At 43.0% G+C, this 24,371-nt stretch overlaps 1 protein-coding gene across 1 annotated transcript; it reads left to right on the forward strand.

Annotated features, from left to right (window-relative positions):
* Window positions 1–24,106, forward strand: LOC126236802 (protein snakeskin-like). The gene is made up of 3 exons (XM_049946392.1): window positions 1–97; window positions 17,433–17,630; window positions 22,971–24,106. The coding sequence occupies exons 1-3, from the start codon at window positions 50–52 to the stop codon at window positions 23,190–23,192; spliced, it is 468 nt and encodes a 155-aa protein (XP_049802349.1). The 5' UTR covers window positions 1–49; the 3' UTR covers window positions 23,193–24,106.
* The last annotated feature ends 265 nt before the right edge of the window (window positions 24,107–24,371 follow it).

Here is a 24,371-nt window from a genome sequence, read left to right on the forward strand (position 1 = left end):
CAGGTCGCAGGTGTCGCCATTGTGAGCCGAGGCAGCCGCGGACGCAGCCATGGACCTCTTCTTCATTGTGTCGGTCGTCATCAAGGTGCTCAAGCTGGTGAGTGTTCGCACCACACCAAGCACGCCGCACGCGCCTCCTCTCTCACTTGCCGTCTGCGGCACCTCTGCTGTTTCTAGACAATACTGGTAGTCTCTCCAGCATCCGGCGCATAGTCTTATTTTATTCCACCTAGTCGCGAAAAGCCGACCGAACTTATTTCTTTAACGATCAAAGCGTTTTCCGATTGCAGAAAGTTCCTAGTGTAACCATTAGCCATGTTGGTAAATAACTTTTCTGTGTCTGTATTGGCCGGCCGAAGTGGCCGCGCGGTTCTGGCGCTGCAGTCTGGAACCGCGAGACCGCTACGGTCGCAGGTTCGAATCCTGCCTCGGGCATGGATGTGTGTGATGTCCTTAGGTTAGTTAGGTTTAACTAGTTCTAAGTTCTAGGGGACTAATGACCTCAGCAGTTGAGTCCCATAGTGCTCAGAGCCATTTGAACCATTTGTGTCTCTATTATAATAAAGGATATATGTGTGTATCACAATCAGTCTAAATGTTTAAGATTATTAATGTTATGAAATTACTTTATCAGCTACGCGTTTCCAGCCATTAGTGCTCATCATCATGCACTGCGGTCATCTTGTCTACATAATGTGCCGGCCGCGGTGGCCGAGCGGTTCTAGGCGCTTCAGTCCGGAACCGCGCGACTGCTACGGTCGCAGGTTCGAATCCTGAGTCGGACATGGATGTGTGTGATGCCCATACGTTAGTTAGGTTTAAGTAGTTCTAAGTTCTAGGGGACTGACGACCTCAGATGTTTAGTCCCATAGTGCTCAGAGCCATTTGAACCATTTCTTCATAATGTGATGCTTGTGCAAATGTAACGTATTAATCGTATATAAGGGACACATACATATGTCGTTGTTAAGTATCAGCACAATGTTTTGTGTTAGGCTCACTTAAAAAAACATTGTGGAAAGTTAAAAGTGACTGCAAAATTTCAAAAAAATAGGGCTACACAAACGAGGCCTGATGCTCGACCACCGCAGCAACCAACGGACGTGCATGCAGAAGGCATATGCCATGGACATAATAATAAAGACCCTAGCAACTCAAGAAATGGCGACAGTCTAGTTATTGCTATAAGTACTACAAATAATGTTTAAGTGACCATGAATAAAACGCCACGTCATTATGAAAACCTAAAATAATTAAAATGCCAGAGTTTCGACTGACTTTACAGCGATCCTCTTCAGAGCGACTAGCTGCTCGACTCTGATGGTAGTGTTCGTTCCAACATACACAGGGTGGTCAGAAAATGGCTGAAACGCTTGTTGCAGGGCAGGTTGCACCGTGACATAAATGTTAAGAAAAAAATTCAATACGTTGCGCCGTTTCCGAGTTACTTAGCATTGAAGTTAGCCAATACGTTCGTTGCGCGCGCGAATTCAAGTTTCTGCTAACCAAACAAAGCACTCGTTAGGTAACACCGCCCCTGGCAGGCCGCTTGAATGATAGCGCGCGCCGCCCCGATTGGCTAACGTCAGTGCTTAATAACTCGGAAACGGTGCAACGTATAGAATTTTTTCTTGACATTTATGTCACGGTGCAACCTGACCTGCAACATCCCTACGAGCGTTTCAGACATTTTCCGACCACCCTGTATATATCTCGGTTACCAGGTGGCTACCGACGTCACATTCTGGGATGCGACTGGACAGTTCGAAGTAAAGATTTGTGTGGAGGGATGGCTGTACGGTAGGATATTGCCCATGCTACTCTGGCAGTTGATGCGTAAGCAACAGTGAATCGGGAGCTTTATCAGAATCAAGCAGTTAGTTGTCCTGAAGAAGCGTGCTGTAAATTCAGCCGAAACGTCGGCGTTTTAGCTAACCGTTTCATAATGACGCGCCCTAATATCCGAAATCGCTTTATTCAAGTTAACACTGGCCGCGAAAACCTATGAACGTATAATATTTAAGCGGTTTGGGACCCTTCGTGCCTGATGATGAGCACTAGTGACTATAAGCGCGTCGCTAATAAATTGTCATAAGAGTATCTTAGACATTGGAATGGTTGTGTAAATACCTTACATTGACTGGTTTCCGACATCGTAAGAATATATAGTGCAGGTGGTGCCCCACAGCCCGTAGACATTTCAAAGAAAGTCGTATTCCCGAACCAGAACCGTCAAGATCTGCAGATAAAATAATTCTTTATTAACTTGCGGCTTTCGGCCATACTCAGGCATCATAAAATTATTTACAGCGTGTCAAATTTTGTATTGTTGCGTCAAACAAAATAAAACCTACCTGGCGTCACTGCCGCCAGTAACAAAATGTTTTATACAGTCAATAGTAAAATGCACTACCGTACTACAGGTATATTTAATTAATCATGGCAAACAGCCATAATCAGATTTCACATTTCTGAGTGGTGTGCACTCTGTACTGTGTATTGCATTTTACTATTGACGGTAGTGAGACAGGGTGTTTTTATTTTATTTAACGCCACAGTAAAAACGTTGCGATACAGACTGCTGTAAGTACTTTTATGATACCTGAAGATGATTACATGGTCGAAACAGGTAGTTAATAAAGACTTGTTTTATCAGCAAGTCTACCCGGTTTTGAAATCCTATTCAAAAATTTATCAGAGTTGATAATACTCTTCTTTAAGGATCTCCCTTTGTTGAAGAAGAAATGAAGGAAGATTAGCGTCTGACGACTTGCAAAGCACCTATTTGATTTCCATACTCTTCCTTGTACAATGCGTTCCTAACAAGTTTGTCGTCTGACAAACTTGTTAGGAACGCATTGTACAAGGAAGAGTATGGAAATCAAATAGGTGCTTTGCAAAGCAAATAGCCCAGTATTTTGCTTAAGCGATTTACTAAAATTACGGAAAACTTAAAACTGGACGGTCAGACATTTATTTATTACACTATACCCTATTACCAATCATTTAAACAGGGACTGTATTCATTCTTACACAAATTACTACTATCATCAGCATTTTCCCTATACATTGGCAACTAGTTATACAATACACACCACGCTATTACATCCATTACAATACTACTTTCCATTACCGTATCTATTTCTACTATCAATAGTCGCACGGGGTAGCCGCGCGGCCTTGGGCACCCTGCACGGTCCGCGCGGCTCCACCGTCGGAGGCTCGAGTCCTCCATCGGGCATGGGGGTGTGTGTCGTCCTTAGCGTCAGTTAGGTTATGTAGCGCTATGTTAGATTATGTAGCATTAGATAATGTAGTGTGTAAGCCTAGGGACCGATTACCTGAGCAGTTTGGTCCCACAGGAACTTACCACCACCACTATCAATAAAAACCATACCTACTATCAAATCTACGTCTACGAGTATTATAAGGACATCAATTCTTGTCTGCTGGATTTCACAATGCACTCCATTACACCACATCAGTAGGCATATCCTGCCGGTTCCTTGGGATTGAAGAAAACGTTGAGATTGTATCTGCCCCTTACCGTTGTCAGTCGGCTCCCTGGTTGCAGGGTACGACTCACCTGTTCCGAGGGAGCGTGGCTGCTGCAGGTGAAAGTGCAGCCACATGTCGGCCCACATAACGCGGTTGTATTCCTCGGATGGCGAGACACGGCGCACAGCTGCGTATATACTGTGGTGGTGGTGGTGGTGGTGGTGGTATGATCGCCGTGCATGCGTTGTTGGCTGTTCGCCTTTGGCAACTGTTGATTTCAGCTGTCTTCCAAATGTTTATTATTCCAGTCTTTGATCACAGTATCAATTCTTGATTGATATTGGGACCAAAGACTGGAATAACAAACATTTGACAGTATTGGATCACTGTTTGTATACGCGACCATCTTGCAGTTGGTGAAACAGCTGTCTTCGCTGCTTCTCTACGTAACACGCTACTTCCTTGAAGTAGTTTCTTACATCGCGGTATCTTCTTGATGTCCAGTCTTCCTTACGGATTCAGTTCCCGTTGATCTGCAACATCGGCACACAGCGGACATGCCGATATAGTATGTTCCGGCGAGCCTTCACCACAGTCACTTTCGGAGGTTTTCCTTCGACCAGTTCGATGCCAGCTGGTGGCGTAAGGCCCGTAACCCATCAAGAAATGTGAAGACCTCTTAATGGATTCAGGGGCCTCATTCCCAGTCTGTTTTATATTTACGGAAAAACGATGGGTGTGCCTCGCTGTTTGGCCATCAACTCGTCGTTCCTGCCACAGGTGTAAGATCTGGTCACGAAGTTACTGCTTGCTTGTGGCCCGTATTGCAATTACATTCAGCAGTTTACAATATTGCTATTTCTTAAGCCAGTACAGAGCAGCTTATTTCCTGTAACTGGAGGTCGAGTGAACATTCCAACGCCTCAGCGGACGCAGAACCAAAAGCTCCCGTCAGCCGAAGGACTATTCCGCTTTGCGCCCTGTTGACTACCCGTGCTGGTGTTACGATTGGGAGTCTGTCTGCCCTAACACTCGCGCAGTGTCCCATGATCGCACTTAGGATAGCGCATGATATGTTCTTATTGTCAGCACTGGTAGTTTACAATCGCAACTGGCTAGGGTAATCATTTTCTTCATGGTGAGATAGGGGTCTGAACCTCGAATGCGTCTGCACTGCCTTAACCACTGTGCCAAATCGCTCGGTGATTAAAGTTGAAAGAGCACCAGGAGAAAGACGATCATAAAATTTATGGCTGGCGGAGAATACGCTAGTGATAATTAAAAAATCGCCTTTTGCCACGTCTGACGCGTATCAAGTTTTGTGGATAACGTCTACTCATTACTCCGGAAACCACCAGGCAGTGTATGCCGGAACTGGTACTACTTACTCATCTCCCCTTTCCCTGATCCACTCGCGAATGGCGCGCGGGAAGAATGATTGTTGATAAGCCTCTGCATTCGCTCTAATGTCTCGAATTTTCTCGTCGCGGTCATTTCGTGAGATGTATGTGGGAAGAAGTAATGTGTTGACCGATTCTTCCTGGAAAGCACTCTCTCGAAATTTCAGTAGCAGCAGAGAAACAAGGTGAAATAAGGTATTCAACTTTTGGAACAAAGTCATCGCAGCACTGGACGCTGCTACAGAACCGTAGTCTGCAGACGACCAGTACATGTCGCACCCCCGCTCCGGACCGTTCCACACTTTGCTGATACATACTAAAATTAAAAAAATCAGTAACTGAGTATCTGTTCGTCTTCACATCGTAGCCAAGTCTAGCCAAGGACGTTAATTCTAATGATGTATCGGCGATGTTCTAACATTTTGCTGAGACTGTTATCTGCCGTTATATCATGTGTGCTGCGTTAAATATCTTTTTAACGGTTCAGACGCTAAAAACAACTACATAAATCTCTGTTTGGGTGGCAACTTTCCACAGCAGCCGTTATAAATAATTTTATTTCACCTTCATCCGTCTTAAACAAACTGCAAATTGAGAAACACTTTCAACGTAGGCGTTTCGCTTTATTGGGAAATGTTTACATCGTCTACGCTAAGAATGATTAGCCTATAAAGTGTAATGAATCTGAAGAATAACTCCCTCAATTTGCACTGAGGTCAAGGTAGTAGCGCACGGGTACGCTCTTAAGAGAGAATATCTTTTAAGTATTGAAAGCTTTACCTTGTTCTTTGATCTGTTAGCTTCTCTATTTATTTCCCTAATTAATTTTCCTAATTTTCAAAATAACAACCAGTAGTCACATTGGCGCACTACACTCACATTTCGTAACGATAAAATGATTAGTTGTTATGAAATGAGAACAGACGATTTGGTACAGCGCAAAACACACCTATGCAGGCGAGTGGAAGTGCCGATGAATCTTTCCATAAAGTATACGAACTATTGAATAGTTCTTTGAGGTTACAGTGATTACAAATGTGTTATCCGCTCTTATATTAATTTATTTTCGAGTACGAAATCTAGTGCGTCACTTCTTGAGGAAATGTATAACATTTTTGTCGTACATCAGTGAATGGAGCAGAGGAAAGACAAACTGTGATTCCAAATCTACCTCGGTGTATATGAAGGAGAAAAACGTGCAATAAAGACAGCTAATAAATACGAACACAGTCACTGGAAGAAAAAATGTAGCATAATTTATGTAACAGCCTTGGCCAGAATGAGCCTGCTCTAATTCCAATGTATTTAGCAAAAATAATTCCCAACAATACGTGTATACACTTCAAAGAATATCTTCCAACGCTCCAAAGAAGTCGGCAATGGTCGACAGCCACCAGCAGTCAAGCTGTTATACGTACAGAGAAAGACTGGTCACGTGCAAGTAAACAGATCTAATGTGTGTCACAACTTCCATCCTAATCAATTTACGCAACCAAATAAATCTTATACAGCCGCAGTGCTTGACCGCACATAACGGAAAATGATTGCAGATGTATACTGCATCCTACAAGTTGCCTCTTCACGTAGGAACAATGTGAAAACATGATCCGTAAAGTCCCCTCTCAATTATTTAGCACGTAATGCGTAACGTTGCTACGACGCAGCGACCAATGGGTCCTACAGTGCAGCGCAGGCAACCCGCGTTACTCTGAGGTGCCAGCCACCAGAGTATACACCGAACCGAATGAAAACGAACACAGAGCATTCGCAGACAATTCGCTAGTGTTCAGAACCATTCGCTTGTACCTGGGAACAGGCATTTATCTTGAACAGGAGGGAACGAACATAACGTGCTAACCCTGTTGATGTTGCGTTATTGTTTCGAAGCTAATAACCGTCATACACTATACATCACACAGTTACCGCCATAATACAAAATTGTAATATTCAGATATTTTGCATGGCGAGCCACTGATTTTGACGAAGTACGCAAAACGGCGTAGGAAAAGAACAATTTAGATGTCTGAATTTCTAGCGTAAAGCAGTCTATATTGACCACCTATAGACACTGCGATTTTAAACCAAAAATTTAAACAGTGACAAATTATGAAAACACATATTGTGAATCACAATGTGCACATATTATTTAAATTTACAATTTATAAAGTTCCAAAAAAAGTATTTGGTTTAAATCTACAGTAGTCCAATTTCGGGATACACTCTCTTACACTGAACCATGATGAAAAAATATAAACAAAGCTGGCCCCATTCTAACACAATCTTGGTATGATCACTAAAAATAAAAAATGAAAATTAATTTGTAATTCAATTAAACGATCTCACAACATTCATCACAATAATATTTCTTCTTCTTTGGCCCCACTCTCGAGCAGTCTTGATGTGTCCACTCCCGGGACTTCATACATTCAACCATGCACCTTTGTTAATCTTCCTGGCATAGCTTACAGAACCTGGTGACTACACCATTCTTCTACACTACCTAGGCAGGGAAGTCGTTCTTCGTCTCGTTATTATTCAGCTTCTTTTTATATCAAGACGAAGTCAAAACAGTACAGTACGCAATTTCTCTTTCTTAATCCTTTGCTTCTCGACAGCGGAGATATATGCTGCACCTTGATGTAGGTTTTAGATTTTGGAGAGCTTTCCATATTGATGAGAAGTGGCATCACTTTCAGTACACTTTCCTAGACCAGAAACGGCTGCTGCCGTAATTCCTGCAGAATCTTCTGTTGAAACCGCGGCTGAAGTTTCTGCTTAAACTGCTGATGAATCTGCTGCTGCAAAGTCGTTATCATCAAAAACATTGCTTTTAACATGCTCAACTCCAGTCCTTTTGAACCCGTTTACAGCAAACTGTTGCAAATAACCCATACGAATAGTCGAGCATTTCATTTATCTGGAATTGCGTAACAGACTACACAGGATGTTTTCTCTCATCCATGAGTCACAAGATAGATTGTGGATCACACAGAGCTTAAAAAGGCCACATCAAAACGTTGCAGGCGTTGGATAGTATGTGCAGGAAGTGATCTCTTGCCAAGTTGCTGCGACAATTCTGCGGTTAGTCTGTGTAGTGTGCCTATCCAAAAGCAAAACTTTTAATGTGTTTGCCGGCCGCGGTGGTCTAGCGGTTCTAGGCGCTCAGTCAGCAACCGCGCGACTGCTGCGGTCGCAGGTTCGAATCCTGCCTCGGGCATCGATGTGTGTGATGTCCTTAGGTTAGTTAGGTTTAAGTAGTTCTAAGTTCTAGGGGACGTATGACCACAGATGTTGAGTCCCATAGTGCTCAGAGCCATTTGAACCATTTTTTTAAAGTGTTTGGTCGGTTTAATAGTGTTATAAAGTGTTCGAGCCTCTGCACAAAAATTTCACTTGTGATCCAGCCACTTTGTGAGTATGCAAATTAAGTTTCTGGAGGAGCTCTTGCAGATAGCTCAAATTTAAACCGGAGCCTCTGAAACACAAACATAAACATCCCGGCAACACTCATGCAACAAAATGCCGTAGTGTTGCTTCCTCTTTCGCCACTTGTCATCGCACCAACGTGATGTTTTCCCTTACGTGCTAATATTTTATGAGGTTTCTATCAAAACAGGCTGGCATTGTGATATTCAAGGGTGACGAGAGAGAAATTTGTAATACCACTTGCCACCAGCCACCTTCAACTCCCGGTTGAATCTATGGGGTAAGCTGTTCGCTTCCGTTGTTTCAGGTGCTTGGCGTAGAAGATCACGCCTCGTTAGAGCAAAAAAATCTTTCTTCCAACGTTAACAGGTAAATTACCAAGTTTCCCTCTTCTTTTTCAGGAAGATCACCATTTCTTCCAAAAGACTATTTTCTACCGCGTTAATATTAACACCATCAATACGCCTTTTCAAAGCGGCTTTCGGAGCAATGCAAGAGCGAATTGCACAATTCAACCCCATACACCATTTCTGTAGGCAGCCACGGCTCCTTCCATCATTTTTTCCGCCCAGACACCGTTTTTACCCGGTTCAGACATTATCTATAAAACAAGAAAGATAATAACTAGTACCAGCTTCATTGATTACGAAATTGAAGTATAGTTTCAATACTCATAGTAAAAAGTGATTTCAGTATTATTTAGAAAAACGCCAAGTTTGGTTTTAATTTATTTTCCTAAACTGGATCACTCCAAATAAGCAGCCTAATATAGGAAAATACCAGTTAGGACAACAGGCGATTTTTATTTCCACTAAGGACGTACGGATAACAGAGTAGAGTCACAAGGATAAATATGGTATTGCTGTCACTATTAAACACTTTTTACAAAGCGTACAGTACAATTTACCCAATCTGAAGTATACTCGTCTGTTGGCTTAGAAGTAAGGACGAAAATCTATAAAACACAGCTACTTAAAAGAAAAGCATAGAAACAGCACAGCATACGCGTATAATATTGCGGAACGTCCTCCTCGTAACGAAGAGAGTGCAAGCTTCGGTTTAACGGCGCTAGAGGGTTCCATTATTATTCCTACCCCTTTTTTACTGATCAGTTCAATTTAAGAAGGGGTCCAATATAAGAGGTGTTAACCTATGTAAGCGTGAAATGTTTGAAAATGGTGCACTTCACACTAAAATGCAACTCCAGCTTATTTTAGCATCATTGCAAAACTTGGCACGCGTGTTAGTTGACACTTTTTGCTGGCTTGTCAGTACAACTGAAGATGAAATTTAAATGCAGAACGTTAACGACGACTAAAAACAACTTGAAGAGAGCCTATCATTCACTCTTCGGTTATTAACAACTGGAGATGTTTAAGTTAGCAACTGTTTCGCATTTCAATAGCCGCTCTAACTCCAGTAGTTTCTGATATCTGCAGTGATATATGACAAGCACATCGGGGATTTTATTAAAGTACGTATAAGGAAGATAATGTCAATAAAAGTATGATTAATGAAATGTTAAATATACATACAACCTGTCACACAGGCTACTTGATAAAATCTGCTACGTAGTTTGTTATTCGGCAGAAAGCGCGAACCCTGTTAAACGATTTTCATGTATCATCAAAAATCTCTACCGTGACATTGATACACATAATCCACCTAACTGTAACCACAACGAAAGTAAACAACGACAATGACCACATCTCTCGTATATTTTTAATTTCAATCAGGATCACAGAACCATATTTGCATCTATTTATTTTCATGTAAAAATATTGTGCTTTTTTTTCAATAAAAAGAAATCAAGGCTTGTATTTGTTCACGACGTTCCCACCTGATGTAAGCATCTAATGAATTTATCGTCTTTCTCACGCCCCAGTTGGACCTTTGAGTGCTTCGGCAGTTTTCTACCAAGCATATATCGGTTCTTCGGAATTTGTGCTGCGGATCTTTCGGATCCCAACCTGCCTATGACATCTATACCCTTATATTTCCAAACATTACATTCTCTCCAGGCCACTCCATTGCTCATGAAACAAACGGCGGACAAAAGCATTCTGTGCTGCCAGCGTCCAAGCGTAGAGGACGAGAACTTGCTTCAATTACCGAGCGAGGTGGCGCCGTGGTTAGCGCACTGGACGCGCATTCGGGAGGACGACGGTTCAAATCCGCGTCCAGCCATCCTGATTTAAGTTTTCCGTGATTTCCCTAAATCACTTCAGGCAAATGCCGGGATGGTTCCTTTGAAAGGGCACGGTCGACTTCCTTCCCCATCCTTCCCTAATCCGATGGGACCGATAACCTCGCTGTTTGGTCCCCTCCCCCAAATCAACCAAACACGACGAACTGCAATTCGCTCGCGCTCTTTGCCAGTTTTCTCCAGCGCAAACCAGGCTTAACGGGAACTGGGCCGCTTGACAACAATTTCGTACATTAGCGACAATGTTTCCACCTCGGTCATGGCACTGGACTGACGTGTTAGCATGAAGTTACAGCGGTTCGTGATATCACCAATTCAACTTCCTGCTGGAAAAAAATTTATAGCGATATGATTCCGCATCATTAATGAGGTTGCAGGCTGCCTAAAAAGCCTCAACTGAATCATAAATAAGAACCTTGAAAGCCTTGTATTTGATAAAAGGTCTCAAACTTTGCAAGTTAAATGCAAAGGCAAAAGTGCAGTCTCACATTTGAATCTAGCCACTGTTATGGTGGATCAGCTCTGCATGCACACCCGCTTATCTATAAAGATGAACATTAAGCAGAGATAATAGGTAATAATCTAAATAATGGCAAGAAAGATAATCGCGTCTTCTGCAGATTTTGCTTCAAATTCTGGTGCTATTTCACGCGCTTTCTCACGTCGTCTGCACAGTGATACACTGTATAACCAGAGACCGCTGTTGTGACTCCCACTGACTTACATCCACCAAAGTGACACATTGCAATGATTTGTTGCATTTTGTGGTTATGAGCAGCAGCAGCGGGTAGGACGAAGTTCTTATACTGTACGCAATTCAATAACGCAAGAATACACGCCACATATCTCGAGGGGGATCATCACATGGTAACAGTGTGTAACGAGATGGTGGAAGGATATGGTTGACTTTCGGCTAGTACAGTAAGTAGTGTGCGTCAACTTATCCCCCAAAAAATATTAGATACAGGCTCCCAGGTAGATGCCATTTTCCTTTACTTCCGGAAGGCATTCGATACAGTTCTGCAGTGTCGCCTGACAAACAAAGTAAGAGCCTACGGAATATCAGACCAGCTGTGTCGCTGGATTGAAGAGTTTTTAGCAAACAGAACACAGCATGTTGTTCTCAATGGAGAGACGTCTACAGACGTTAAAGTAACCTCTGGCGTGCCACAGGGGAGTGTTATGGGACCATTGCTTTTCACAATATATATAAATGACGTAGTAGATAGTATCGGAAGTTCCATGCGGCTTTTCGCGGATGATGCTGTAATATACAGAGAAGTTACAGCATTAGAAAATTGCAGCGAAATGCAGGAAGATCTGCAGCGGATAGGCACTTATTGCAGGGAGTGGCAACTGACCCTTAACATAGACAAATGTAATGTATTACGAATACATAGAAAGAAGGAGCCTTTATTGTATGATTATATGACAGCGGAACAAACACTGGTAGCAGTTACTTCTGTAACATATCTGGGAGTATGCGTACGGAACGATTTGAAGTGGAATGATCATATAAAATTAATCGTTGGTAAGGCGGGTGCCAGGTTGAGATTCATTGGGAGAGTCCTTAGAAAATGTAGTCCATCAACAAAGGAGGTGGCTTACAAAACACTCGTTCGACCTATACTTGAGTATTGCTCATAAGTGTGGGATCCATACCAGGTCGGGTTGACAGAGGTATCTCCAAAGAAGAGCGGCGCGTTTCGTCACAGGGTTATTTAGTAAGCGTGATAGCGTCACAGAGATGTTTAGCAAACTCAAGTGTCAGACTCTGCAAAAGAGGCGCTCTGCATCGCGGTGTAGCTTGCTGTCCAGGTTTCGAGAGGGTGCGTTTCTGGATGAGGTATCGAATATATTGCTACTTATACCTCCCGAGGAGATCACGAATGAAAAATTAGAGAGATTCGAGCGCGCACGGAGGCTTTCCGGCAGTCGGCAGTCGTTATTCCCGCGAACCATACGCGACTGGAACAGGAAAGGGAGGTAATGACAGTGGCACGTAAAGTGCCCTCCGCCACACACCGTTGGGTGGGTTGCGGAGTATAAATGTAGATTGTAGATGTAGATGAAGAGAGAGAGAGAGAGAGAAAGAGAGACCGTGGCGGATTCTTCAAGAGCGATCTTTACCTGAGTGTGGTATTGCGACAGTGAAATTTGTTTGGCATTCTGCGAGTGTCTGTGGCTACTTTTCCAAGTTAGCGATCTCATTGTTAGTTTTGGACGGTTGGGTAGCTGATGGTGGTGTCGAAACCGTGTTAGTAATAGCGCGCTTCGAACAATGAGCTAACAATTTGCGATTAAGTGTTTTCTTTCTCATCATGATAATGCCTCTGGCAAACAATTACGCACAAATATAGCTCTGTTTTTGTCTAATTGTAATCCCGTTTTTGACTCCTATAAAATATAGTAATGATTTTATAAATTATAATCCTGATTTGTTCCCGCATTTTGTTTCTTACAAAAGCTGTTTACTGTTCTACACATATTCTCAACTTACGTAAGTTAGGATTAATTTATAAGTGGTGCCTCAGTCTACATAATCACAAAGCCTAACTTGTTTTATTGTTAAATTATCATTTTCAAGTTTTATGAGATGCCCACCGACAACTGACATAGTGTTTGTGTTCTTTTGGATGACAAACTGGGCTACCACGGGGTCAAATCTTTCGCCTTCACACACTCATCTGAGCAATAATATGAAGCAGTATCGTATAAGAGCGTCTTAACAAGTAACAAGATGCAGTGCCAGTAAAGCGGCTTACAAAATTATATGTAACAAATACACTTCGCCACCAGTCGATAAAATTTACATTTATTGCACCTGACGCCCTTAGGAGACTTAACGCCCTCTTGAGGTAACAGTGTTTGACTTCTAACTGAGCTCATCTGCTGCAGATGCCTGCTAATTTCATCAAGATAACACACTACATAAACGGGACAAAACTTCAGATATTTCGGCAGCAAGTATCCAAAAGAATCCTATTGTTAATTTATTGTTATTCTACGTTTTTCATTGGGATATCTTTCGCCGACGTGTTAATGGAAGCTACGCTGACGAACTGAAGTCCACGATTGCTAACTGTAAATGAAGCTGTCTTCGAAACACGCCGTGACTGAAACACGTAAGTTTTTGTGACTGGTTACGGAGCGTCCAGTATATGAAAAGTTTCAGCTACAAGCAGCACACCTGCCTACGCGATTTTGCTCAGTCGATGTCTCTTCTACTACCAATTCGCCTCGACTCCGTGCCGAGCGAGATAGTGCAGCGGGTATGGTATTAGACTCGAATGTGGGAGGACTGAGTTTCACATCCCTGTCTGGCGTCCAGATGTGGGTTTTCGGCGGTTTCTCTAAAATACCGGGATGTTTCTTTCGAAAAGGACACGGCTCATTTCCTTCACTATCTATATCCGATCCGTGTGTCAGCTGTCTACAACGATCTTCTCACCTCCATCTAACCGTCCATTTATTGTACATTGCACATCGACAACCTTTTTACAGACTTTTCTGGTATTGCCGCAACTGATGTCACGAACGCGTGCAGTCTTCCTTGTAATCTCAAAGACGCTGAGTAGCCCGTTCTTGAAATTGGCAGCAATGTTAGGGGTCTGCACGACTTCCGCGATAAAATATTAGTGCTGCTGCTGAGTCATAAATGCTGTGTTATCTGCCTTTATTTCACGGGTGACCAGTAGAACTATAGGAGTAAATGTGAAACATTCGGTAACGGTGTGGCATCAATTGTAATGCAGACAACCCACATTATTAGACTCTCTCTTTCAGGTCAACCCTTTTTTATTTTCCCAATGCTTTGTTCTGCAATTTCTTCATGCAGCTGTTACTGTCGGCAATGTAACAAAACGCTTTCCTGGAAATGACTGTCGTGTGTTAAGGCTACACGCCCATGACGTGAAAAAGGCACTTTACACTTTTATGTCTGAAACAGACGACCTTCCCATAGCATTTAAAACCATTACTAACAATAATCTTTCTTTCTGCGGGATAAACGAGGCGTACGAATCTCTCGTAAATAATTCGTAGAAAAAAATGGTCAGACTTCTCTCCCTCACCCTTTAATACTACTCATGTTCAGTGTTCTTTCGCCTCATTTCATTAGACGTTTTAGTTTTCTACAACCGCGTACTCGGCAAGCTATCTTACGGTGTTGAGCGTAATGTATTTCGAAAATCACTATCGCCCACTTCCATTTTCCTCTTCCATTCCTAAACGGTTTTCAGGAAGGACTGCCGGTGAGCGTCTGTGAGAACTCTTATTTCTCTAATTGTCCTGCCATAGTGAGACGCGTTAAAGCGTCACATTGTCACTATTGCCAGGGCTCTCCGACATTAGAAAATCACCCCACGTTGAACGTATAGGGAAAGTCCAGTATTACATGTGATCGTATAGATCTTATACTTAAATTAATCTTATAGTTTAATTATAAGGATAGTGCTCTTGCACATGCAGCAAAGCCTACGCGAGGCGACGCTGTAGTAAGGCACTGGGCTCTCACTTGGGAGGACAACTGTTCAGATCTCGATCCGGCCATTTAGATATACGTTTTACATGGCTTCCATAAGCCGCTTACTGCCAATTCCGGGATAGTTCCCCCACGTCCTTCTCCTACCTGTGCACGTGCTCCGTCTCTAATGACCTCATCGCCGACGAGGCATTAAACGCCAATCTTCCTTCCTTCTTCCTTCTTTGAAATTAACAACATATCACTGAGAAGTTAAATGAAACTGAATCATCACGACTGGTGGTTACTTGAAACTTATGAAACTTATGAACCACTAACATTTTTTTTTTTCGAGATTGCTCAATACGGAACGGCTAACACAAGCTAAAGAAATACACAGAAACACATTTTGACTGTGTTTTGTACAATACGGTGTAACAGTCACTATCTTTGGCCGTGCATCGATGTCGCGTGACTCACTTTAGTTTCGACAGCCACATGAGATTAGCGCAATCAACTACAGATTAGATAAAGTGTGCTGCGTGGATGTCTCAGATAGCTGATAAGCGGAGTTCACCGGGAAACGCGGAATGTCAGTCAAATTCTGCCAAAACACAAATGATTTCCGTGCCGCAGAAGGTTGCACGTGACAACTTCAGTTCGAGTGTCTACGGCTTCTCTCAACCATTTCACACTAATTTTGAAAAAGACGTTCCAAGAAGACGACGACAAATTCCTTGCACAGTCATGGCATCAATTTCTCAGGATTTCTTCTGCCATAGCGTCGTTGCAGTTCAGTAGAATATAAATTATTTTCACTGTGAAGAAGAACAAATTCTCCCTAACGATTTTTTTAATTAGTGTTTGAAAAAAGAGACAGATAATTTGGTACAATTTTATTTCACAGAACGATAATCAGTTTACAGCATTTCTGCTCTCTTACGTAATGGCTCAATAATTTTAAATAGAGAGTATGTTTGGTTAAGCTACTGAAGTTACGTGAAATACCCAAATTATTATGAAGTAGCTCATGAGAAATTTTAAATCAAGAAATTTTAGTTTGATTTCCTTGTTGTACTGGTATCTTGAATGTTTATTAATGTCACCCGCGCCGAGGTATATAAGAATGGTAAATACTTTTATGATTATTATTTTTGGCCTCTAGCGAGTCATTTCTCAATAATTACGATGGTTCTCAAATTTCCTAATTTAAGGAGATGAAGCGATCGTACATACGATCCAAAATATGGAACCGTTGCATAAAATATTTTTTCCTGCACAACCATATGAAGACGTGGACGTATACTTGAACGAGAAGACACTTTCGTCATTGAAATCTGATTGAGGTAAACAGTGTCATTTGGAAGAGATGACAAAATTCTCTCTGCCGTAGTTGTTATTCACAAATTAGGGTTAAACGCTGTCCTTCTCAGAGAGAAGAAAGGGAAGGTCTCCGCTGTTTTGACACAGCTTATCTTCGTGGCTCTTGGAGATATTTTAAATTCGTAGAGTCTACATGGTATTACAGAATGGCGTAAGGCGGCAGCATTCAGCGCAAGTAGTTGTGTGAGAATCTGGAGCGTTTGTCGCCGACTCCGTTGGGCTAGGGTTTGTAACGCAATAACAATGCTGATTCCGAAAAAATTCGCCATTTATTACAATAAATAGTGGCTGAAAAGTGCAAATATGCTACTGCCAAAATACATGTGTGTAGATTACATAAAAAATCTGAAATCAGATGTTTGAGTAAGACTCTATAGCCAATATCATCTCTACTCATTTGATTTTGTCTCCTTAAGATTAAGTCTTTAGTGAGAGAGAGATTCACAAATGCAGTCGCCTAACAGGAAACTCTTCAAGAACAGTGCCGAGTGAGGCAAAAGTATTGGCATAAGAGAAGATAGCTGGTTGCAAAATAACTACTTCATTCACTTCTACCGCTCTACCAGTACTCATGGCGTAGCTCTGCTTTTAATGATGTACAAAATATTTTAAGACATAGTTGTCACATCATACGTGATTGGGTCCTAAAATAGAAAAATTAAATTATAATATATTAGTCACCAAAACTATAATTCTTCTAAAGCTCTTGAAATACGTCTTGATGAAAAGAGACTCCGGAAGTGAAGGAACAAGAGAAAGGAACGCTTAACGTCTTGTTGACGTCGTGGTCGCTGGAGACTGACCTCCGCTCAGCCGTGTAAGAGTAGCTAAATTTATAAAACCAACCAGCATTAGCCTTAATGCTGGCGAGTTAACCAGGGTCACAGAACGGAGATTTGAGCCCCAAATATTTTAGTGACAGTATGACCTCTTCCTAGCAGACACATATCATGAACCGTTAACACTGTCAGTGTCGTTTTTAGATGAACGGACCAGGCCAGGTCAGTTGAGTGGACACAGTCATCGATAGCACTGACGTCACATCTGTCGTTTCCAGGCGCTGAACATCGTGGCGCTGATCCTGTACCGCTCGGGCAACAACGGCGACTTCCTGGGCGTGGGCGGCAGCTGGAACATCAACGACGAGAAGGACCCTGACGCCGAGATGGTCGCCTCTGGGGTGATGGTGGGCTTCTTCATCTACACCTTCTCCGCGCTCGTCGCCAGCTGCCTCGGCCAGAGGAGGACGCTCACGGTGAGCAAATGCGCACAGTACTAGCAAGCTAGCGCCGACTCCCCCTCAGGTGGGACCACGGTCTGTGTGGAAAATGTATCCCTTCACGTAAAAATCCACAACTTTCTCATGTACTTCTTTTGTTACCATCGAAGCATATACTCAACGGGTCAAAGATATGTGCATGAATGTACCATCGATACGTGCGTCAATGTATCGATAAATAACTCTTCCTTTCACCATTATTCCTCACTGTACCTCGATTATAGTCATGAAATTACCACAATGACCGTTTTGAAAGAAACGTGATACATTCTAGCAATACGAGTGTTTGGTGAAAAACTAGGCAAAAAAGAAAAGAAAACGACGAGAAAGGGCAGACTTGCTTCCTGCACTCCTATCAGGCTTGCGCTAACGCCGCTGCTCGACGTCTAGCGCTCTCGCATGCTGTTCAACTAGTTAGGAAAACTTTGAATAATAATTTCTCGAAAAGGTTTGCAAAGTGCATGATACTAGAGCAGCGTTTGTTGCATCTAAGTATGTACCAGAACCACGCGAAATATGAGAAAAATCCATGACCTGGCCCGTGGGATGTATGCTTTCCCTGTCAGTTTTGCTTCTTCCATCTTCCATGTTTGACTCGTCAGCAGCACATCACTAGTCCTGTCTTAAACATCGAGAGTAGTTCATATCGAAGTCCTATTTCCACGTCCCCCTGTATTTAATCAATGCTTCCATTAATTACCAAAACTCCATGTCATAGTCTGGTTACACATACCAGGTATCTTGACCCAAAATGCCACAAAGTCGACAAACGTAGTTTGCTGTTAGTCAGAAAGACTAACAGACTTGTCCTCCACTACTCGTAACAATCAAATGTGGGCCCAATTCGTAGCAGAGTGGTTGCCGGCAACATACATACACTCATGCTCATAAATTAAGGATAATGCTGATACATGCTGAAACAACGCTCTGGTGGGCGGTTTGAGGCTTTAAACCACCTCGGGGTATGACCATGTGGTGTATCTGACCTGCGGTCGTTGCACAGTGGCGCTGGCAGAAGTCCACATATGCACAGGTGTGTTGATGCATGTCAGAGTGCGGTGCAGCGAGTAAGTGTGCAGACGTTTTCAGACATGCTAATGGAGACTGTGTATTGAAAATGGCTCAAAGAACACATATTGATGACGTTATGAGGGGTAGAATACTAGGGAGACTGGAGGCTGGTCAAACACAGCAGGTCGAAACACGGGCCCTCCGTGTGCCACAAAGTCTGATCTCAAGATTATAGCAACCATTCCAGCAGACAGGAAACGTGTCCAGGCGCTACAGTACGGGACGTCCACAGTGTACAACACCACAAGAAGACCGATATCTCACCATCAGTGCCCGCAACGGCCACGGAGTACTGCAGGGAGCCTTGCTCGGGACCTTACTGCAGCCACTGGAACAGTTTTCTCCAGACATACAGTTCAGAGACGACTGAACAGACATGGTTTATTCGCCCGGAGACCCGCAAGGTGCATTTCACTGACCCTGGTCACAGGAGAGCCCGTAAAGCCTAGTGTCAAGAACACAGTACATGGTCATTGAAACAGTGGTCCCAGGTTATATTCACGGACGAGTCCAGGTATAGTCTGAACAGTGATTCTCGCCGGGTTTTCATCTGGCGTGAACCACGAACCAGATACCAACCCCTTAATGTCCTTGAAAGGGACCTGTATGGAGATGGTGGGTTGATGGCGTTGGGGTGGGATTATGACTGGTGCACGTACACCCCTGTATGTCTTTGACAGAGGAACTGTAACAGGTCAAGAGTATTGGGACGTCATTTTGCACCAGTATGTCCGCCTTTTCATGAGTGCAGTGAGTCTCATGTTCCTCCTGATGGATGATAACACACGGCCCCACCGAGCTGCCATCGTCGAGGAGTACCTTGAAACAGAAGATACCAGGCGAATGGAGTGGCCTTCCTGTTCTCCAGACCTAAATCCCATCGAGCACATCTGGGATGCTCTCGGTCGACGTATCGCTGCACGTCTTCAACCCCAACGACACTTCAGGTGCTCCGACAGACAATGGTGCAAGAAAGGGAGGCTACACCCCAGCAGCTGCTCGACCACCTGATCCAGAGCATGCGAACTCGTTGTCCGGCCTGTGTACGTGTGCATGGTGATCATATCCCATATTGATGTCCGGGTACATGCGCAGTAAACAGTGGCGTTTTGTAGCACATGTGTTTCGGGACGGTTTTCTCAACATATCACCAATACTGTGGACTTACAGATCTGTGTCGTGTATGTTCCCTATGTGCCTATGCTATTAGCGCCATTTTTGTGGCACCACATTCTGCAATTATCCTTAATTTACGAGCATGAGTGTATATATACATGACACACACAAAAACATTCAGACGTACTGAATATTCAAGATGAAATCGTGATCTATTTGATCCAAGTTATGGTAGCATCAAAATCTGATTTCGTGACATTGCTTTGACAGGACCGATATTTCAGTGATTTAATTATATCCCAATTATTCATATATGCCCTCAATCGAAACTGCTCTTAGATTATCCCTCGCTGAGCTGCATTATTTTATCCAGTCGTACAATACCGCGAGTGAATAAATCAGTTACTTCACTATATAGAACTTAGATAAACTTACTGATCTGAAACATTTTTACAGCTCAACAGAATCTTCCTTTACATTATGGCATTTGTCGAGTAATGAGAAAGCAGGCGAGAATAATCAGCATCTTTGGGCTGCCTTCGAAACCAGGTCGTGAGTTTCTTTTCTACAGTTGCATCGTCGAAGAAATGTTCACACAAAGTGCAATGTTTCTTTATCTGACACCGCCATTAATTCACAAAAATTTTGGTCAAATACTTTTATGATTGCATACTTTGCTCCTTCCTGTGCGTACGTAACGCTAAGTTGTGAACAGTGGAGGCTATTTTGGTTGGTAGTGTTTTGTAAAGCATGTGTAACCTGTTATCTGTGGCTAACCGTGTGAAGTGCAGTAATATTAAGGTTCACTGGAAAATATTTATTATGTTTTCCAGAAAACAGTGTGCAGCGGCAACCAGCCAACGGAAACCAATAACTGTACATGACTCCCACACCTGTAAATTATCAATAAATATGTACCATCTGATGGACTGTCGAGAGAAACAAGAACAGTTAACGGACCATGGAGTTCGTCCCATCGATCTCCTTGGCGTGCGCAGCAGATGCAACAGCGGGCAGTTAATACTAACAAGGGAAATTCCCCACCGCAACCCCCTCAGATTTAGTGGTAAGATGGTCCACTGGATAGCCCGTCAAAAACTGGACACAGATCAAGCATGAAAACAGGAAGAAGGTGTACTGAACTGTGACAAAAGAAGAAAAACAGAAACAGCGAGTGGTCCAAGCTCAACGTGTGCAACATCGGGCGACTAGCAAAAACCACGACGTCGTGGTTGTGTGGACACAGCGTTGGACTGCAAAGCACGCGATCCGTGTTCAAATTTCCCCTGTGCCCTTTTTTCTCACATATTTATGAACTGTCCGTCCGGTCACTGATGTGTCTGTTCTCCTTCTGTAAACAGTCGTACTATACATTGGTTACATAATATGAGTCATATGGTAAGAACATATTACCGTCGCAAGTAAATGTGATGAATAGTGAGAGCAGGCGAGGTGTCTCATAGAGCTGTCACAGAAACGAGGAAAAAAATAAATAAATAAATTGTCAATATCAGTGAAATTCTCCAACAGCTGTGCAAGTAACATGTTACTTTATTTTATTTTGACGACAACCAGTTCCGTCATTCCACTATGCCATCTTCAAGCGCCATAAGCATCTCTCAAAATAAACGATAATGCCTTACAGTGCCATATAGGCCTATACCTGGATTTCGTGGATTCAAACCGTTTCACAAGTGCTTCATTCGATAATGCCTTACAGTGCCATATAGGCCTATACCTGGATTTCGTGGATTCAAACCGTTTCACAAGTGCTTCATTCGAAGACCTGGTAGCAATGAAACACTTGTGAAACGGTCTGAATTCACGAAATCCAGGGATATATGGCACTGTATGACATTATCGTTTATTTAGAGAGATGATTATAGGGCCTGAAGATGACCTAGTGGAATGCCGAAACTGGTTGTCGTCAAAATAAAATAAAATAACATCTCCGTTGCACAGTTGTTGCAGAATTTCATTGATACTGATAATGACTTAACCAGCTGATGTTCTCTGTCCATGATGGATCAACAGAGATTGAATGTACGACAAATAAAGTTGTGAACTATGTTACAACGAAGGAGTTCAAGAGTCAAAACTTCCAAAACGGAACGCATTAAATGCGGTACTCGTGCAGAACAAATAGGAGGTACGTACCGGTACGTTTGGAGTTCCCTTCGTTAGACGTCGCTCTCGCGAAAGGACGTTACACCACGATACAGACACAAATTTGAATACAGCGAACAGACACCTCTATGGCCGGAAGGGCAGTTCATAATTTTGTTAAAAAAAAAAAAGGATGTCCCCCTTCGCAGTCGAACACTGTGACCACATGACTACGACGCCACGGTCATTCGAAGTCGCTCAATATTGCACATGTTAATCTTGGACCGGTCAGTGTTTCTATTTGGGTTCTTTCTTCCACACGCACAGTACACATACTTCCTGTTTTCATGCTTGATCTGTATTCAGTTTTTGACATGCTCTCCAATGCGCCAGCTTACTACGAAATCTGAACGGAGCGAGGTGGCGCACTGAGCACTGGACTGGTCGAGGGTTCAAACCCGCGTCGGCCATCCTGATTTAAGTTTTCCGTGATTTCCCTAAATGGCTTCAGGCAAATTCCGGGATGGTTCCTCTGAAAGTGCACGGCCGACTTCCTTCCCCATCCTTCCCTTATCCGATGGGATCGATGACCTCGCTGTTTGGCCCCTTCTCCAAACCAAACAACCAACCAACCAAATCTGAGGATAGCGCGATGGGGAGCTTCCCTCGTTAATATCTGACGTGATTTTGAACCTGACACATCAGCCTGTTTCTGAGAAAAAGAGGTCGTGACAGACGGACGGACGGACAGACAAGAGGGCGACAAACCGATCCTCATAAAGATTCCGTTCTAACCGATTGAGGTACGGAACAAACAAATAACTTAAGAGACTCTACAGAGAGAAATACCGTACATGAATTTCAGATTTTTCATACGATTTTTGTGGGAGAGCTATTTTCTGTCACCGTGGAGGGCAGCACGTTGTGGTGGCTGGCTGCAGACTATTTGTGGCGACCTTAAACGTCAGACTGCGGCTGACAAATCAGACTAGAGACACGCGTGTGCATGGGTGTGTGTTGCAGGACGCGCTGCTCAACTTCGCGGGCACGTTCCTGTGGGTGGCGGTGGGCGCGACGGCGCTGCACTACTGGGTGCGTTACCAGAGCGAGTACCAGTACCAGTTCCTGGAGGTCAGCGCCGAGAAGAAGGTGGGGATCGCCCTGGGCGCGCTCTGCGTCTTCAACGGCGTCGGCTACCTGCTCGACACCGGCGTCGAGTCCTACGTCTACTTCAAGGAGATGTAGCTGCTCCAGAGAGTCTAAACCAAAGCCTCCCAGAGGGAATAAGCGTGTCAACGCGACTACTTACTGACTGCTAACAAGCATACTGTGTCAGACAAATGCAGGCAACACTGTTGCTCTTTCTCTAACACGTGTGTGTGTGTGTGTGTGTGTGTGTGTGTGTGTGTGTGTGTGTGTGAGTGAGTGAGTGAGTGTGTGTGTCTGTCTGTCCAAAATTTCATTTCATTAGCATTAGATTAGGAACATATTAAATGCAACAAATTCCAGTGGTTGGAGATTTTGCCCAGTTCAACATACAATTCATTAGTGTAGTATGTGTTAGAAAACACATAGTTCATAAACACACAGTGAAACTGGTAGAGTAACAAGAGCTGTGACATGTGAGAAACAATATTTCCGAGTATCGCCTGCAACTTTAGGACGGTGCTCTCACATGAAAACGAGACATGGAATTCTTATCTAGTTGTTTCGAAAATCCACTTCACTGTCTTAATTGATTTTTTAATCCCCACAGCTCGCTATAAGTACACTACTCCATGTACGAAGTATTGTTGTTATCTAGCATACGAAACATCAAACGAAAGGTCGTAGTCTGGACTAACATGAAATGAGCAGCTCGCAGTCTCGAATATTTCAGCCTGTACTCAGATAAATAAAAACTGTAAACTTCCAACAATTCAGAGTGGTAAGAACATGACACACCAGTAGATACAGTATATAGATCCAGATTTCTTAGGAAATCTACTGACATCCTTAATAAATTTCTCCATTACAATATATGTTAAGAAACAATATGCTGACTGCTAATATAACGAAAAAATTTTTTTGTATAAGACAGAATCTAATTGAAGATATATACGAGATGTGTAGCTGTACCAGTGTACGTTTTTGATAATAAAACATTTATTTATACAATACCTTTACAGCGTATAATATGAATGATCTCGCCATATACAAAGAGTGAAATATAATGCATCAATCTAAGCTCCACTGAATTTGGTAAGTCACCAATATTACAGCGACTACCATAACTCTTTCACTAATATGCGTTAATAAATACACAGCTGAGATAACAACTCTTAGCGGATATATGCAACGATTAACATTTTTGTAGCGAGTTAAAACATCGTCTCTGATTGAGACTCAAACCTGCAACCTCCATATTCGCCTAAAACTTTAAAT

The sequence above is a fragment of the Schistocerca nitens genome, chromosome 2, assembly GCF_023898315.1.
Source record: "Schistocerca nitens isolate TAMUIC-IGC-003100 chromosome 2, iqSchNite1.1, whole genome shotgun sequence".
Taxonomy (NCBI): domain Eukaryota; kingdom Metazoa; phylum Arthropoda; class Insecta; order Orthoptera; family Acrididae; genus Schistocerca; species Schistocerca nitens.